This window comes from Rhea pennata, chromosome 4, assembly GCF_028389875.1.
Source record: "Rhea pennata isolate bPtePen1 chromosome 4, bPtePen1.pri, whole genome shotgun sequence".
Classification (NCBI taxonomy): Eukaryota; Metazoa; Chordata; class Aves; order Rheiformes; family Rheidae; genus Rhea; species Rhea pennata.
The window spans coordinates 2,216,880-2,234,938 of NC_084666.1; the positions used below are offsets into that span (position 1 = coordinate 2,216,880).

The 18,059-nt window shown below is 55.8% G+C and overlaps 1 protein-coding gene across 1 annotated transcript; it reads right to left on the reverse strand.

Moving 5' to 3' along the window:
• Nucleotides 1-657: 657 nt before the first annotated feature.
• FBXO41 (F-box protein 41) lies at nt 658-17,072 on the reverse strand. The gene is made up of 12 exons (XM_062574789.1): nt 16,351-17,072; nt 10,667-10,877; nt 10,080-10,159; nt 9,514-9,845; nt 9,153-9,394; nt 8,578-8,693; nt 7,855-8,007; nt 4,827-4,922; nt 3,413-3,531; nt 2,973-3,131; nt 2,041-2,156; nt 658-720 (listed from the first exon to the last, which is right to left on the reverse strand). The coding sequence occupies exons 1-12, from the start codon at nt 17,070-17,072 to the stop codon at nt 658-660; spliced, it is 2,409 nt and encodes an 802-aa protein (XP_062430773.1).
• Nucleotides 17,073-18,059: the final 987 nt, after the last annotated feature.

An 18,059-nucleotide genomic window follows, 5' to 3' on the forward strand; every position in this document is an offset into this window, starting at 1 on the left:
TCCTCTTTAGGGATGGCCCCTTCCCACCTCACTTCCACCTTCCCCTGGAGAGCATAGGACTGGTCCAGCCATGATTCTGCGAAACGATATGTAAGCATGAAACACCTGCATCATGCCCTCTGCAAAGAGCCACTGGCTCATGGCCTTCAACCATCTGCATGTTCCTCCACAGCAGCAGAGATGGTAGAGATGCTCTGCATGGTGGGAGGGCATGGTGGATCCACATTCCTGTGGATGGCCTGTGGGCTGAATTGTCCTCTGCTCCCATGACAATAAACGAGCAAAAAAAAAAAAAAAAAAAAAAAAAAAGTTCAAAGAAAAAGACATTGCCTAAACAGGGATCCTTGGCAATGAGCAGCCATGGGGTTCAAAGCCGTTCTCCCTCCTGGGAAAGAGTGTAGCTGTGTCCCCTCGGGCAGTCTAAAAATTTCCTTAAGTAGCACCTTCTTGCCCGCGACGTATCTGCGAGCCAGCCCTGGAAGAGCACCGTCTGCCAGTCACTAAGGCCTGCAAGAGTCATCATTTTTTTGTGCATGGGCCAGCATCTCCGTGGCTCCTGGTCCAGAGCAGGTGAACAGCGGACCGTCAGTTTGGTTTCTCTGGGCCACTGGCTCCGTCAGGCATAAGAGGGAATGTGCTTTGTGGTTCCCTGAAGGTCTAACAGCCTCCCTCCACTTTGATGTGTAAAATCTTTGAAAAGCCAGGTCTTTTCCTCAGAGCCTGGAAGAAGAGCAGAGAGTGGGGTCAGTGCAGGACTGGGGAGTGCTGCTGCCCCACAGGAAGAGTGAGGAAGGGAGGAAAACACCCGAAATACCACCAACTATTGGTTAGAGGTCTATACTAGTCTCCCCACCTCCCACTTCCCCTGTGGACTCTGCTTCTTCATGGGACTGGCCCATGTGCCCTTGAATCCAGCTCTGGATTAAGTTTCTGCTCTGTCAAAAACACTATTTCATGAGGATGGCAATAGTTTGGGGCTCATCATGTTGGCATGCAGAGCTGGGTGGGTGAGACCTGCAAAGAGCAGGAATGGGTGGGCATGAGAGCAAGGCCCATCCAAAACTCCTTTTCTCTGAAGGCCATCCCAAGCCAGCAGTTGGAAATGGGCATGGCTCATTCCTGGCCCTGCCACCCTCGCAGTGCCAGCTCTTGGAACGAGAGGGCAGGAAGGCAGTGACAGGAACTACCTGAGCCATTTCATTGTGTTAAGTGAGCTACTGTCCCCAATTTCTTCTCTGTATCTCAAGGACCTTTCTTCTTAAGCCTCTTAACCCTGCTCCCCACCTTGGGCAGACCTTTTCTCCTTAAATTCTCTTTCCTTAGAGACCTGCTGGCATTAGGGGTGGTACAGAGAACGAAGGAAGTTCCCATTTGACTTCCTCACCCATGCCTGATCTCACTGAGGAAGGCTCAGTGGAGATGTCCTACTCTCGAGCATGCTACCAGCCACCTCTGTCTTGTTCCCTAGGAAGATATTGCTTGTTTTTTGCACATCCTTTGCTTGGGGAGCTGTACCCTTATGAGAGCCAAATCGACTGCAGGATGAAGACTGGAGACTGAAGTGAAATGCAGGCACCTATTCCCCCCCGCTTGACCATGGATGCAGACATCTGTCTTGAAAACCTTGCCCAGAACAAGCAGAGTTGAATCCTCTGCCAAGTATCACAAGCCATGCAAGGTCTGCCACTCTGTGCAGCCAGTGTTGGGTAACTAAAGTTAACCTTACTTTGGCTTTCATGGTGGAATTTAAATCACTCTATAATGTTAGTAAAGTAAATCACCCTGAGATGGAGGCATCAGCTCTTTTCTATTCATGAACAGCAGATGCGAGAGAAGCAGTCCTGGTAAAAGCAATGGCAGGGATCACAACCTGTTAGATCTTGGTTTAGCCTTCAGGGGATATACAGCTGAAGGAGAGCCAGGTTTCAAGATGTCCCTGGCAAGCTAAAATGTTCTCTATCGAGCGAGTTTGGCAGATGGCAAGACCTTGTCCGCAGAGTCCCAGGGGGTGGACAGTGACCTGGCACTGGCATCCTTTACCTGGAGTTTGTTCACCATTTCTTCAAACATTTTCTTGGCTTCAGGGCTGTGAGGCTCCTTGAAGTAGTCCACAATGCCCACCTGCACGACGATGGACTTCAGGCTCCGGCACACACCTACGGGCAGAGGACATTGTCTGGCCTTGTCATAGCTGGGGGGAGAACAGCTTCTGCGTGGCTAGGATGGATAGCCTAGGATGGATAGGCCAAGAGCACAGGACCCTAAAACTCCACCCAGAGCTCCTCAAGGCCTTAGGTGTTTGGGGAAGCCTCACCCTGAAGATGGAGGAGACCCAGGATTGATGAATGAGTCCTTCGTAGGAGGATGGTGGATTATGCAGTGGTCTCTGCTTGCCCTATCCCATTCAGCTGTCCTATCCCTTCCCTGCGAATCCACTACACTTCCACCTGGGGGGGGGGGGAGGTTCCCAGCAAGTCCAGTCATGGTCATGTGTGGCACAACCACCATGGATGGCACCTCACATAGACCCTCCCATTGGCTGCAGACTTTTCCCATGAGGAGCTCCCGACCCAGTAAAAGGCTTCACAAAACTCCAAATGTGAGTGACTAAACTTATACGTGCCAAGGTGAATCTGGGGTATGTCACGGATACCATGGTGTAGGTTAGACTGGGAGAAGCCTAGAGAGAGTGTCTCCATCATCCCTGCATCCCAAGGCAAGACCAGCTCTTCTTAACCCATCCCTGGCAGGGATGTGTTGAATCTGCTCTTAGAAACCTTCCACCACAGAGATCCCAGCACCTCCATCAACTCCCAGTGACAGCAATAGGTTCTAGTGGGACTGGAAGGCAGGGTCTAGTTCAGGGACCTAGGTCTCTAGTGGCCTTTTGGTCACCCTCCCCTCTGTCATAGGACCTTTCACATCGGAGATGTCTCATGGATGCTGTGTTACCCCCAGGCATCGCTACTCACTGTTGAAGTGCAGCAGGGCTTTGGGAGTGACTGGTGTGGAGGTCAGTACGAGCATCTCCAGCCCCTTCAGCCCCTCTCTACACACTTCTGCTGCAACCTCCTGGTTGATCTCCGCCACGTGGTCCAGCTCCAGGACCTGCAGCCGCATGCAGTTTCGGGCTGGAGAGACAGAGCATGTGCCATCAGTGCCCCACACGGCACTGTGGAGTTGACAGGACTTATTCGTGTCACCCTGTGGGGAGGGAATGGGGATTGCTGATGGGATCAGGGTGGTGGGAGGGCTGGGGTGGCAGCACGTGGAGGGAGGGGGGCCTCTGCCATCATCTTTGGGGTGAGCTTGTCCTTTAAGGTCCCCATGGGATTCCCCAGGGATCTACTCTGCCCCTAGCAATGTCCCTTTCTCCCTGCCCCATCCGTGGAGAGCTCCTGGCTGTACCTACCTAAGGATGCCAGTCCCTGGACACCACAGCCTGCCCCTCCGACACCCAGTGCCCGCAGGTGTGGCCAGCATCGGCCAATCATCTGAAGACAGCGGTTGCTGAAACGTGTTGGCTGCTGGCTGGGAAGATGAAGAAGAAAAAGCTGGTGAGAGCTGGTAAATGAGCTTGTCTCCCGCCATGGCCCTGTGCCATGCTGTGCTCCTTTGATTAGTGGGGGTGGAGCTTCTCAGTGGTGTCATGGGGGCTGCCACCCCCACCAACCTGAGGGTCATCATGCTAAACGAGAGTGTGACCAGCGGTCTCCATCAGAGCAATCATGCTGGATTCTGCTGCAGTTGAAGGAGGACAAGTCAGTGCATTCAGCAGAGTCCACCTCCCCCTAGAACATCTGCTTTTGGAGATCTGAGAACTACAGTAGGAGTGTGGACTTCTAGTTTGGATGTCTGCACCTACGTATGTCCAGCATCGTGGGCTAATCTGCACCAAGCACCAACACCAGGACATGCTTTCTGTGTGTGTCTCCACTCATTGGCAGGCAACAGGAGCACACACTTGTTTTAAGGTCCCCAGACCACCGGACAGATTGTCTCGTACACCCAAGTACGAGCACACAGCACAAGTACACGCTCACAGCTGGAGGGGCACAACACGAACACCCTACATGTGCTGCCTGGCATTTCTTTTGGGGAAGGGAACAAGCTGCCTGTGATTCAACATCCAACTTCTCTTGCTGAGAGATACGTCCTTCCATATACCTTGATCCAGCAGTGCCATCTCTTAGCCCTGGACCTGCAGGCTGAAGGAGGACATGACATTGCAACAAACCTTCCAGGACAAAAAGAAATGCCCGGGGGCAGCTGTACGGCATGGAGGCGAGAAGACGAGTGACCTGCTCTGATTTCTCAGCCAGCCTCTTCATGACATTACCTAAGCCATGAATTCATTAGCACTCAGAGATGCTGTGGAGTGGGGAACCTCTAGTGTCTTCATGCCCAAAATGCTCTTCCAAAGTGAGAGAAACTGCAGTCATCTCCTAAACAGCAACTCAACACCCTTTTAAAAACACCCAAGCTGCTGTTATATAAGTAGCGAAGAGCTCAAAAAAGTGTTTGATGTTCAGACTTGCCTAACAGAGCGATCACAGCTCTGCGTTCATTTCTGATGTCAGCAGCATCCCTAGAAACATTCCCAGCTTGGCAGGAATGTGGCTACATTCAACAGCTTTCAGCCTTTGCAGCGAGGGATGGGGCTGAGCTTCCCTTCCTCCAAAATGTCCTCCAGGATTGCTGCTCAACTCAGGAGGACCCCACTAAAAACTCTGGATTTGGCATCTAATTTCTTTCCAGTGCAGTGGTGCCTGTCAGGGTTAGCCTGGTACCCTCCAAGCCCGGCAGGTGCTGAGCGCGACTCTTACCATGGATGCAGAGGTGCGACCTGGAGAGAGATGATGTCTCTGCAACCTGCTCCAAGGGCCCAGATGACTTCATGACTCACGGGGTCTGTAGAGCTCCTGGAACAACACAGAGGACACATGGTAGTCCCTGCTGGCTCTATGCTGTGCCAAGGGGCTACACCTGCAGCTACCATGCCACGATATCCCTCTACACCTGGAGGTACAAATCTGGTCATTGTTTATAACCTGTGATCTGCCTGATCCCAACACCAGCACAAACAGGAGGAAGGTTATGGCATTTCCAGATATGCAAGAAAAAGATGAAAAGAGAGTGCTGTTGAAGGTGAGGTTGATGATTAGGTTGAAGACAAAGGCAGGCAGAGTCTTCCAGATTTGGAGATGGCACATCAGCCATGCAGTGCTCAGGATGGGGTTGGATGGCTGCAAGTGATTGAACAGAGGCTGCCCAGGTGTTCCCCTGAAAAATGAATATAACGTCCCCATGAGTCCCACCAGGATGGTCTTACTTTCTGCCTGCCTGGCCTGATTTTGGGGAAGTGCAGGGATAATGAAATTTCAGCTGAGGGGTGGTAATGTCTAGCGAAGGGCAGTGTCTTCTCCAGGGCCTCTGCATCAGCCCTGTGGCTGGGCTACCTCATCTACAGGCAGCTGTTGGCCAGATGTCCCTGCAAGGCTGTGGGCTCTTCCTGGAGCAAGGGGACATTTGGCATATTTGGAGGTATCTGAACAGCCACTCTCAAGGGATGCCACTGGATTAATGCAATAGCACAGTGGAAACGGAGGTTTATTTCCAGGCACAGAGCTGAAGACATGCAGCCACGCCGCCTCCTCGTCTGGCTGGGTCAGTAGCTCAGAGGAGCTCTCTCTGAAGCTGCTGGCTCTCTCCATCAAGTTAACGCAGGACAGCTGTCAAACAGCGATGTCTTCCTGACACTGCCAGCCCAGATGGAACTGCTGCTGGAGGCCCCAAGCCTCTCTGCCACACTGGGCTCCCTCCTGAAAACGGAGGACATGCTTACTAACTCTGAGTGACCTACTTCAAAACTTCAGGCAAGCCTAAAAATAAGTGATGGGTGTTATTGTGAGAGCTTCACACATCTCCATCGAAGATGCCTGCCAAGAGCCCCTTATGAGTACTCTGGTTAATTAGAGCATGTGAGTCACAGTCACAGGTTAGCGAGGCACCAGGAACGTTTAGGCTCGCGCAGCCCTTGGTAGGGCGCTTGGACAAGTCGCTGAGTTAAACTCAGGGCTGCAGGCCTACCTCATGGTGCGGGGGTCCCCATCATGGTGCCGAGGCCGAGCATGCTTTGTCCGACATGGAGGGCCTCGTTGCGTGCCTGGAGTGAGACCATCTTCGGCCTTGCACTTTCCCACCCAAAGGACTATCCAGTCTGGGCCAGACAAGGAGAAAAACCAGATGATGCAGGCTGCTTGCTCTGGAGATTGTAGCAGCAGAAGTGCGATATCGAGGCTGAACTGCCTGGAAAGCAAACCCAAAGCTCTCCTCCTGAGCAGCCCTGGCTCAGGAAATTGTTCCTTTAGCAAAAGGAAACTCAGCAACTGAAGGACACTGGTGGTCCCAGTTTCTTCCTTCTTCTACATGTCTCTTCTGCCTTTCCAAGCCTCTGTCCCTACAGAGCTTGGCCAGGGCAGGGTTTGCTTTGCCAGCACAGTAAGCTCAAAGCCTGGGCAGGAACATCTTCATCAGATGATACCCTCCAGGCTGGCAAGGTGAAGGAGGGGAAGCTACTGGCTGTCTGGCAAAGCTCCACGTCATATCTTATATAGGCAGAGTGACCTCATAGCAGAGCCCATTCCTCTCCGCACACGACAGGGGACTCCCAGGTTTCTGCTCTCCTTCAGGAGTCCTCGTCAAGCAGCAACAGTTGGGTGGGACCTCTCCAGGCTTTGATGTTGACTGTACTTATTTTCTTTTGCTCTTCTTTAACATAAAGCAGTGTCCCCAGACCAAGACCCCAATCATGTTTCCAGCCACGGTGAGTAACTGAGGTCTGTTAACAGGATGATGGGAAGGAAGCAGGAGGGGAAACATCTGCGTGGGAATGCATCAGAAGAAACAATGTAGAGAGAGGGCTGCAAGGATGGCCTCCATTGCTCCCTGGAGACACTGGGACTGCTACCAAGCTGGGGACATGGAGAGGTGGGTCCTTCGCGCCCAGCTATATGGGCAACACTATGCAGGGACGCAGCAAAGAGGGCTTGGGACTGAGCATCAGGAGGATGCACCAGCACATCCCATGGCCTGCTCTCTCAACAGAGACATAGGTACCGTAAATGAGGAAAGATGGCTGGAAAGGGCACCTGCAACAGCTGCTTGTCTCCTAAAGGGTATAAAAGACTTGCCCTCTCCAAAATCTCTTTGTTGTAACCTTGTAACCAATGAGGAAGACCTCAATACATGCGGGGGGGGGGGGGGAGTGTCAACACTGGTGCCCTTGCTGTTACATCCAAGTGATGGCCAGGCCTCACGGACACATGACACATGTTGCTGTATGGGGTGGGAGAGCAGAGGTGGCTGAAATCCCTCCTGCCAAACATCCCCTTCCCCTCCCATAAGGTCTCGTGTTGAGTTTTGCTCCATTCACTGCCTGGGAAGGGCTTGGCCATTTCATCCTGTAGACTAACTACCTGGCTGCCTTGTTGCCTGTACCTGCAGCGTTTGCGGCCGCAGCCCTGCCTTGGAGCCCATCAGTCAGCCACCTGCCTCCGAATCACCTGTCTCCAGGATGACCTTGCTCGACGCCAGGCTGTGCTCACTTCATTTGGATTTAAATTAGCAAAGAGCAAGCGAGTCCCTGATGAGCTTCAGCAGAAACTGGGCTGACCCTGGGATACCTGGGTCCAGCGCGTGGACATCAGCATTGCCAGATGCCCAGTATGAAACCAGTGCCCAGGGGCTTTTCCTGCTGTCTTGGCACAATGTGACACTGGGGTCACAGTGTCCCCAGGCAGCTCCTGGCCCTGCTCCTCGCCGATGCAGCAGGGCCGCAGTGTCCGTCCTTACCGGTACGTGACGGCTTGCAGGGCCCGGCAGTAGCAGCTGGCCAGCCAGAGCGAGCGGTCCGTCAGGACGTTGGGGCAGTGGGAGATGCGGAGGATCAGCAGGTTGCTGCCTGTGGCCTTCAGCAGCGACTCTAGCCCGGCTTCGAGGCAGCCCCTGCCAAGGACAGAGGCAGGATCAGGCAGAGGCAAATTTGGGCTAATTCCCAGGGAACAGGGCAAAAAAATCCCTCAGCTTCTTGGCGAGGTCCCAGGCACCTTGGCTTATTTTTGGCCTGCACCCAGGTAAAGGCTTGGCTGCAAGGGGTTGTTCTGCTGCCCTGTTGGCCCAAGACGGGTCGAGCCCCTCATCTGCATGGTGGCAAGTCCCCTGCAGCTGAAGGGACCAGCTTCCTCAAATCACCGCGTGGCACTTCAAGCTCCCCGCGTTGGAGCCAGCCTGTGTGTGCATGCGCGAGCTGAGGGACTGAGCTTCAGGACCTCCGCACACGGCTGTGGTGGTGCATCCCATGCCTGGGAATGGGGGCCCCAGGCCACTGGTCCCCAAAGCCCCAGTGCTTGAGCTGCCATAGCGGAGCAGGAACTGGGATGGTATCACCACCCTGCAGCAGAGGAGTAAATGGGATGCTGGACACCCACGGCACTGTGGCACTGAATCTGAGATGCTAAAAGTGAGCGGCGCTGGCTGAGGAAGGAAGGCAGCACCCGGCTGGTGCCCGATGCTCACCGTGTGCTCTTCATGTAATCCTCCTTGCTCTCCTTCTTCCCACGCTGGCGTGGCTTGAGGTTTTGGAGGGTGAGGGAGTGCATCTGGGTGCACCACTGCGACAGCATGGCCAGGAACTGGGGGGATGGAGGGTGCCCGTCGGCAGGGGGGACGCCTTCAGCAGTGCCCCGCGCCGCCCATCCTCAGCTATCTCAAACAGGTTTGCACACCCCTGTCCCCAGCCGTTCTTTGTACACGTGGTTGCATATGTGTGTGGCATGTATGGGGCCACATTTGCTTGAGCAATAACACGTGTGCACACACAACCATGTGTGAACGCACCACCGTGTGGAAATGCATGCACACGTGAGCGTGCACACGCAAGCATGCATGCGTGAACGTGCAAAACCTCCACATGAGCACACACCTGTGTGCACGGCCATTCATGCAGCCATAACGCATCTGAACATGCACGTGAGCACACGCACACACGCGCAACACATGCAAGCATGCACACCTGGAAGGAAGAGACCATTGCACACCCCAGCCCTCCGTGGATGGGGGTCTGGGGACAATCCCCATCCCCACACCGGTACCTTCGAAGACACCCTGGCGTTCTCCAGCAGCACTCGCGTCCACACGGCCGGGTGCCGGGCCACGAACTTCCAGTCCCTGCACACCTCGGCCGCCCGCAGCAGCGTCTTGGTGTCCAGGTAGGTGAAGATGCAGAAGAGCGCCGCCCGCATCTTGAGGATCTCGGGGCTGATCACCTCGCTGGAGTGGCCCGGGCTGCCCTTCTCCAGCCGGCCCGCCTTGCCCGCTGCCCCCTCGGACCTGGCTGTGTGACACACGGCTTCAGTCCCCAACCCGCTCCCGCCGGGCGCCCAACCTTGCAGCCCCGAGCTCGTCCCGCCGGCGCGGGGCGGTGCCGCCGCCGCCGGTGCCCGCGCGCCGGGCTCTCACCCGTCAGCCGGCAGCTGCTCACGGGCCGGGAGGCGCCGGGCGCCTCGGGCTCCCAGCCCTCGGCCTCTGACTCGGTGGTGCGGGACCCCACGTCGGAGATGTCGCCCTCCTCGCCCTCGGTGCTGTTGCGGTAGGGCCGGCGGTGCCAGTTTTGGATGGCCTGCCGGCGTAGCCCCGAGCCCCGCACGCCGTCCCGCTCGGCACCCCGGGGCGCCGCGCCGCCGTAGTGGTGCCCGTCGGCGTCGCCGTCGGTGGGGCACGGCTCCGCGCTGTCGCTGTCGTAGCAGCCCGAGCTCTGCGACACGGCTTTCGCCCGGCTCGAGGCCCTGGGGGACGGGGAGAGCCGGCCTCAGCGCTCGCCTCGGATGCAACAGCAAGGCTGAGACCTCGCAGAGTTGATGCATGCAAGGACGCCGGGGCACAACTGCCCCCCGGCAAGCACAGCGGCAAGGAAGGAAGCAGGAGTCAACCCCGTCCTCCCAGCCCGAGGTCCCCTCCTCCCACGTCCCCGTCATTAAAATGCTCCAATTAAACCGCAGACGAAGAGAGGGAGCGCTCACCCCGTGCTGGAAGAGGAGCGCTGGTTGGAAACGCCGTACGGGCCGTGCGCGGCCACCCCCGGCCCGGGGTGCCTGTCTCTCTGGGGGGAGAAGAGGAGACCGTGTGTTGAAACCCGTCAGCCGCGGGGTGAGCGGGTGGTGAGCCAAAGCGGGGAGCGAGTCCGCGCGCACAGCTGCCAGCGCCGCAGGGAACGCCGTTCCCGGGATGCACAACAGCGTCCCTGGCATCGGCGCCCCTTATTTGTACCGCGCCTTGCCCTTGCTCGTCTCTGAAATGCAGCCTTGGGATGGAGCGAGCACCAAGACTGAAAATGTGGCTCCTCTTTCGGGAAATCCCCCTCCCCAGGGATTTTCCTGGGCTGGTCTCCTACGGATATGAAGGGGCCCTATCCATGCCTGAGCTCAACTCTTTGCAGCCATCAGAGAATCCACCCCGGCACATGGGAAATCAGTGATGCCATCGTGTGCGCTGCTCCTGGAAGGAGCCGGGCTGCCCCGTGCGTTGGGCATGGGTGGCCCTCGTGCCGTTCCCGCATCCCCGCAGTGGGACCCGCACCCTGGGGCCCAGGAGAGGCAGGCGGAGGTACCGGTCTGCTGGCGGCCTTGGCCCCAGGCGCGCTGCACCGTCCCAGGCTGCCGTTGGGAGTGGTGCCGCAGCTGCTGCTGATGATCTGGAGCTGTTTCTCAGCCCGGTCGGCCCGGTCCAGCAGCTCCTCGATGAAATGCTGGAGGCGCACCTTGGCGTTGGCCTCGCGGGCGGCCGTCTCCTTCAGGAACTGATCGATCTGCATCACCTCCCTGGGCAGAGGGACGAGCAGCAGTGATGGGGCTGGGACTCCCTCATCCTACCCACAATGCCCAGGTCTTCCAGCACCCCTGGGTGCAGGGTCCCACTTGTCCTTGTCTTCTTCCCAACCCCTCAAAGCTTGCTCTGCAGCTATTCCTGCGGCATTTAGTTCATCTCCCCTTTGCTCTAGGCTGCAAGAGACCCAAATCCTTCCCCAGCCTCCTAATTTCAGCACCTCTCTTCACCTTACATCTCCCCCAGGGAGCCAGGCTGTGGGCTCTGGGGTGCTCAGTATGCATCCAGAGTGGTCAGGCATCAATGTGATTTTGGTCCATGCCAATCTGGATGGTTCCTGGACAAAGTCTGGGGCAGAGCAGGGCCAGGGATTGCTCCTGGCATATAGTATCGACATAGCCGCTTTGTTTTGGGGGAGATGAGAGCTCTGCTATATTGACCTTCAAGAATTTTGCTGTATGGCCCCCTTGTGACATATGTCCTGACCTGAACCCATACTGCTAGGGCTGATGCCCAGCCCACAAGCTCAACATTGAGAAGGGATGACAGCAAGGAAGGGTGATGGAGAAGAAGGACAATGGAGATGAAGGACAACGGAGAGATGGAGAAGAAAAGAAGGATGATGGAGAGGAGGACTGATAGCACAGAAGAAAGTTGGCAAGGAGGATGATGGAGGGAGGGAAGATGGAGAGGAAGGATAAAGACATGGAGAGAAGATGGAGAGGTGGGTTGATGGAGAAGTGGGCTGAGGAGGCAATGGAGAAGCTGAAGCAGAGAAGATGAGGATGACAGTGGGGAAGGTGGCACAGAGGCTGGTAACAGGCGGTGGCACCCACAGCCTGCCTTATCCAGGAAGGCCAGATTTGGGCAGAACAGCGTTAAAGGCAGCCCTAAGTGCCTACATCCCACTCAGCCCCATCTCTCATTAGGGAGATGCCTGGCACTTGCAGAGCCCTGTGATGAGAGCTCCTAGTTCCTCTTGTCCTGGGTACAAAGCAGCCAGCTGTGCAGGGAGGAGGTCCCACCTCCCTCATTAAGGTGCTAATTAAAGAGAGCTGGGGAGCCTCCAGGCATGTCTCCATGGGGTGGTGAGTGGGGCAAGCTCTGCCTGAGGTGCAGTGCAGCATCTAGCCATTCCCTGGCCCCCCTCTCATAAGGGCCTTTTCTGCCCCAAACCAAAGTGGGATGGTGGAGCCACCAGTCTCTGTGCTGCTGTGGGTGCTTGAGGCATCACAGGCTGGTCCCTCAGCCCTGCTCCCAGGGCGGACCCACGGCTTTAAGGGCCAGTGATGTTTTGGGGATGTGAAACTGCTTTCCAGGTGTTGTGTGTGGCGGAGCTGAGAGGGGATCAAGGCCCGACAAGATAAGGTAGGAAACAAAGCCAGAAGTGTCTCCCTCAAGTTGCCCCTTGCAAGTGGGATGTGCTCGTGGCCACCAGCTCAATCCTGCCAGCAGGGCAAAAGCTCTCCAAAGAGCAGGTGGTGGAGGGGACGGGCACTGGCGAGGCGTGGGGCAGAGGGGGTCCTGGGGAAAGCAGTGGCTGGGCTATCGTGTGCAAACCCACGCTTTCCTTAACTGCGCACACATGCAGCCCAGCACACCCAGCCATCACACGCCCGCAAATGCTTGCCCTAAACACATGCACGTACACAAGAGCTGTTGCATGCCCGCAAATCTCATGTGCACGCTTTCCATGTGTAAGACACCCACTAAGTGCACACTTTCCACAAAGGAGCACACACTGAGCCTGTCACACCCACCCGCACGTGCACGCTTCCCACAACCGCACATGTGTGTGCACAGAGCCACTTGTGCGTGCATGAATGCCATGAAAACACAAATGTGGATACACGTGCCTACACTTGTGTGCAGTCTGTCACATATACTACACGCATGCACATCTCACACCTCTGCTCAGCAGCATGAGCACTCAGAGCCACACAAACTCATCTCCAGCCAGTCTTGTGCACACTCAGAGGCGCTCAGCCGGCCACGTGTGTGCACCAAGCTGTGGCCAGGAGGAACCACCAAAGCCTAAGGGTGAGGGAGCAGCTCTTTCCAATGTGATTAATCTTAATGATTATTAATTATGCCCTTTAGTAGGGTTTGATGGTACTGAACCCAAAGACTCCTCTGTGCAGATGCTCTGCCAAGCTAAGGAGCATCTCTAGAGAGCCGGGGATGAGGTTTTGATGGGAGCATAACAAGAATCTCCTGCAAAACCCATGTCTCTGACCCATGGATATGAGGTGTAGCCAGAGAGGAGGAAAAACAAGCGGATTCCCTTGGCAGAGAAATGCAAAGCTAGAGGGGAGCGGATGGGGAGGCGAGGGGCCTCATGGGTCTCTGCTCCCGCTCTGGAGACAGTGAAGCACTCGGAGGCACTTGGAGCTACTAATCCGTGAGCGAAGCTGGAGCCAAGCATGCAAATCCGGCCGTGATCTTTCCTGCAGTACGCTCGAAGGAAATGCCACGGCGATGTGACGCTGTATCCCCGCCGGTCCCCAATGCCGGCATTTCCAGGAAAACCTGGGGAGCTCACTGATGGCAATCACCTGGGAGGGCTCACAGCAAAGAGTCTGCGAGATTTGGAAGGCAAATAGGGTGCTGACACCCAGGCAGCAGATGTAAAGTGATCCGGGTGCTTATCGCCTCCTACAGCTCCTCTCATTCCTATGGGCTGGATGGAAAAAAATACCCATGGCAAAACCAGCCTAGCTTACAAGGCAGAAAAGCTCCCAACACCCAGGATGTAGCTCCAAGGTGGGATGCTGGAGTGATGGCTGCAGAAATAAATGTCACTGGATGATTCCATGCTCCTGAGTGTCATTACAGCCCTGGCAGGTGTTGGGAGCAGAGCAGATGTATTTAGATTTGGCTAAACCATTTTCATATCGTGGCTCATGAAACCTTCCTCAAAATATTAATTTGAGCCGGCAGGGATCTGAACACTGTCGCGTGGATGGAGAATTGGCTGGAAGACCGTAAACAAGGAAGGGTAATAAATGGCAGCACAGCAAATTGCAAGCACAGAGTAAGGCAGGCGGCAGCGTCTACTCTTTCTTAGCCTCCCCATGAACGATGGGGAAGAAGAAGCAGCCGTTGTGTTGGCAAGATCTGCAAATCGCTGCTCGAACTGCTGTCACAGAGGGCCAAGAGGAAGGGGGCATCACCTTCATGGTGGCTACGGAGGTCTACCAGGCTCAGGGCTCCCCGGGACCGGACCAATGGGAAGGGTTGGGGATGTGCGGCCATGACTGTGGTGGGCAGAGATGAGCTCGGGCAGGTGATCTCGTAAGGCATCGCCATCAGAGGAGACCTTGGGCGACAAAGGGACATGAGGCTCATCCCTAGCAGCTTCCCAGCCTTTCTGAGAATGGAGGGCTGGAAAATGTCACTAATAAGCTTATTTTGTTCTTGGGGAAAGGGTGAAAACAGCTTTTCTAATGAAAATGATTTCCAGTGATTTCCCTTTAGCCAGGAGAAATCAGCCTTTTCCCATGTCTTCTCTGGAAGATGCCCAGCAATTTAATTTCTAGCAATCCCCATCCAAACTGTTTCAGATTGACAAAATTTCTGTTACTTTTCGGGTTTTCTGCGGAACTTGAAAAGGCCATGACTGATTTCTTTGCTTTTTTTCTGACTTTTTTTTTTGTAGTCACTTCTTGCCCAAAGGGTGCAGCCTGTCCCCCTGCTGCCTTGCAGTCCTGTCGTTGCAGAGGGGTTCCCACCGTGCCCCTAGCCTGCTACTCCCTCCTGGGCCATCCCTGGCCTCAGCTGGAGGAGTTTGGGGACCTACACAAATGGTTCAGGGCCTGGAGGGTTTCTCTAAGGAAACATGGATCCAGGAGGCAGTTTCAGGACATAAATCCAGGTCACCTTAGGCAGCAATGGACTGGTCCAGGACCTCCCATGGACTGAACAAGCTGCATTAGACCCATCCGTCACCCTCTGCCAGCCCTGCCAGGGCTGTTTCACACCCTGGTTGCTCTGGTGCTCACAACCTTTTAATTTCCAGGCTGAGTTTTATTCACGGCCCATTTGCCACTGTTCCTGCTGGTGCCAGCGCTGCCCTTTAGCTGACATTGTCTGTCCCTGTCCCCGACATCTCTGCAGACTTTGGTCACACCCACATGTTGACCTTGCTCCACCAGCTGAGCTCTGCCCATCTCCCAGGCCCATCGACCCTCCATTCCCCGCAGTATGTCTCTGGTCCACACCTACATTCAAAGCAAGCCCAGTTTAGGTTATCTCCATGGAGAGAGGTGCCACCACTTCTCTGGGACCCAGTCCAGAGTTTGGCCACTCTGTTTTCCCTTGTCCTGCCACTGTACACCTCCAAGATGCCTCCTACTCTGATGTCCCTGTGACACCCACAAGATAGCTGACAGCAACACTGAAATCTCCCCTTTGCCTCCCTATACGTCACAGTCCTCATTTTCTCTTCTGCATTTTCCGAACCAAATCTTTTCCCCCTTATGCCAGCCTCAAGCATCATCTCGCTCTTCACCCAAGAACCCTAGCCTTCACTGGCTTTGAGTCGCCTGCAAACGCCACCAACATGCGCCTTGTTTCTAAGCCAAAGTCATTACTTCTTAGCCAAAGTTCTTCATAAAAGTGCTGATGATGCTGGAGATGAAGACTAATCCCTGAGGAAGCCCACCAGTGCTCTTGGTCCAGTACAACCATTACAGTCTCCCTTTAACCTGCTCCTCAGACTTTATGAACTCCATGACCACCTTCAGCTTTGCTAAGAAATTCCAAAGAAACAAGGTCTTGGTTGCTTAAGTAACAGTAATGGACAAAATAACTCATCATTTGACTGTGAGGGAACTTGGAGCAGTACTAGGATGGGACGAGGAGTTTTGATCGGGAATAATGGGATGAAAAAGAAGGTGGCTATGCTACAGTCCTAATAGTGAAAAGAGGTTATATTGATTGGGACATATCACCCCCCCACACACTTCTGGGAGAAGGTGGCCCCTCTCATGTTTATGATCATGGGACAAGTTGATGGGATTGCTCTTGTTGAAGAGATCCACGCCAAAGGGGATGATGCAGCCCTGATTTCGGGAGACACCCTTTGCTGCTAGAGACAGGCTGAAGCAACATAGACATTGTGGTGTCCCTAGGGAGAGCAGCAGGATGGCAGTGGGCTCTCCCAGTATGGCCATGTCCTGAGGGCACTGGTGCCTGCAGGACAAAGTCTATCAGGTACCAACTCTGTTACAGATATGGAGAAAGCTCAAGTCTATGCGGGCACCTTCCCATGGGGTTTCAGGTGGGAGAGAACATGCAAACCCTGAAGAGGGCTGATCCTAAGGGCATTGTAAAAGGGATTGCACCCTAGCACTTGGTCTAAGGGTTTGCTCAGTGTTGGGCTGCTCTGGGCTCACCACAAGCATGCACTTGCCCGAAGGGCACAATTTCCACCCACCCTGCAGCAAGGAGAGAAGGGAAATGACTTACTGTTGCTTGCGGGTCAGCTCCTGCTCCTTCTGCACCAGGTCCTGCTTGAGGGAGGCCAACATCTCCACGCTGACGTCCACCTGGCGGGACAGCTCGGACGCCCGGTCCTCCAGCTCCTGCTTCTCCCGGCTAAGCCGCAGGCTCTCCTGCTTGGCCTTTTCCAACTCTGAGCTCTTTCGATCCAGCTCCACCTGGAGCCGGCCAACCTGTGAGGCAATCTTTTGCTCTACCTCCTCTGTCAACTTCTCCAGGCGCTTGTCCACCTCCAGCTTCTCGAAGGCGCGGATCTTCAGGCGGGCCAGGCCTTCCTCATAAGCTGAGTCCATAGTGGCTGGGGGCGAGGGGGCCGGCGCCACGGCTTTGCCGCGGGTGAAGATCTCCGTCAGTGGGATCTCAATCTCATGGACATAGCGGGGCGAGGGGGAGGAGGACGGGGCCGGCTCCAGCTCCTCGGTGGGCACAAGGTCACAGGAGAAGCGTTGCTCCTTGCCTTGGAAGGAGGTGCTCTCGAAGTAGTCCCGCCGGGCGGCCGGCGTCAGCAGGGCCGCGTCGGCGGCCAGGGGGAAGACGGCGGCATCGCAGATGCTGTTGGTCTTGGAGAGGACGTAGAGGGTCTCATAGGTGTGGTTGTACTCCAGGTGCGCCCGCAGCGAGGACAGGCTCCGGAAACGCTTGTGCTCCCCGCAGCGCGGACACCGGTAGGGCAGGTCCAGCGAGGCCATTCCTCAGCTATGTGCCCCGTTGGAGGGGAACCGCAGGGGCCCGCTCATGGTGCTGTCTGGGCAGTGCAGGGGCAAGTGGGCGAGGGCCGGGTCGGGACGCCGGCACCCCGGGACACGGGGCGTTGACTCCATAGGGGCATGGCGAGGGTAGGAGCCCAGGGACAGGAGTGGGGTGTCTGGTAAGCCTCTGGGGGCCTGCTCAGCATCTAGTGGTGCTGGGTGCTGGAAGAGAGAGGGGAGTCAGCAATGCAAGGACAGCTGCACCCCAAAAATCCCTTCCCAGTCCCTCCTCTTGGTCCCCTTTCTGCCTCCATCCTTTCCTGCTGTGCTCCTCCCCAGCGGGAAGGAGAAAAGCCACCTCCAGTTTTACCCCATGAGGTGGTCAGCAGCCCTATCTGCCTTGGTGCTCTGGGTCTCTGGCTCCTGGAGGTTTTGTGGGCAGTAGAAAGGAGATGGGAGACCACTTATGGGGCTGGAAGCCCTCCAAGCCCATGTGATGCTGTAGGGGAAGCCACTGTTTTTTCCATACTGGGGCAATGGTCAGGTGCTGTCTGTTGGACCTTGTTTTCCCCATCTCACAAAACCCTCCAGGATAGAAGGAAAGAAACCCTCCTTGTGAAACGGGACAAGCCAGGAGAAATCAACAGCCAGAAATGCCCCATTTCCCTCTCTCCTGTGTGAGGAACCGTGGTGGTTCCCCTCTCCAGCATCACTGGGCCGAGGTGTGATCAGGACCAGCCCTGCTTCCCGTGCTGCCTTGTTCTGGCATTATTCAGGTGGAAATCACCCCAATCACTCCAAAACAGTTCCCAGCACCAGCACCACCATAAAAACCCCACTGAGTCCACTCAGAGCTGGGCTTGTGGGCATCTGCCACCCCCAGCCCCGAGCCACTGCGGCGCATCCACAGGGGAACGCGTGGCTCAGGCCCTCACCTGCCCGGATTCCGGTACCCACGGATGTCCCCTCCCAGCTTGGCCAACCCCT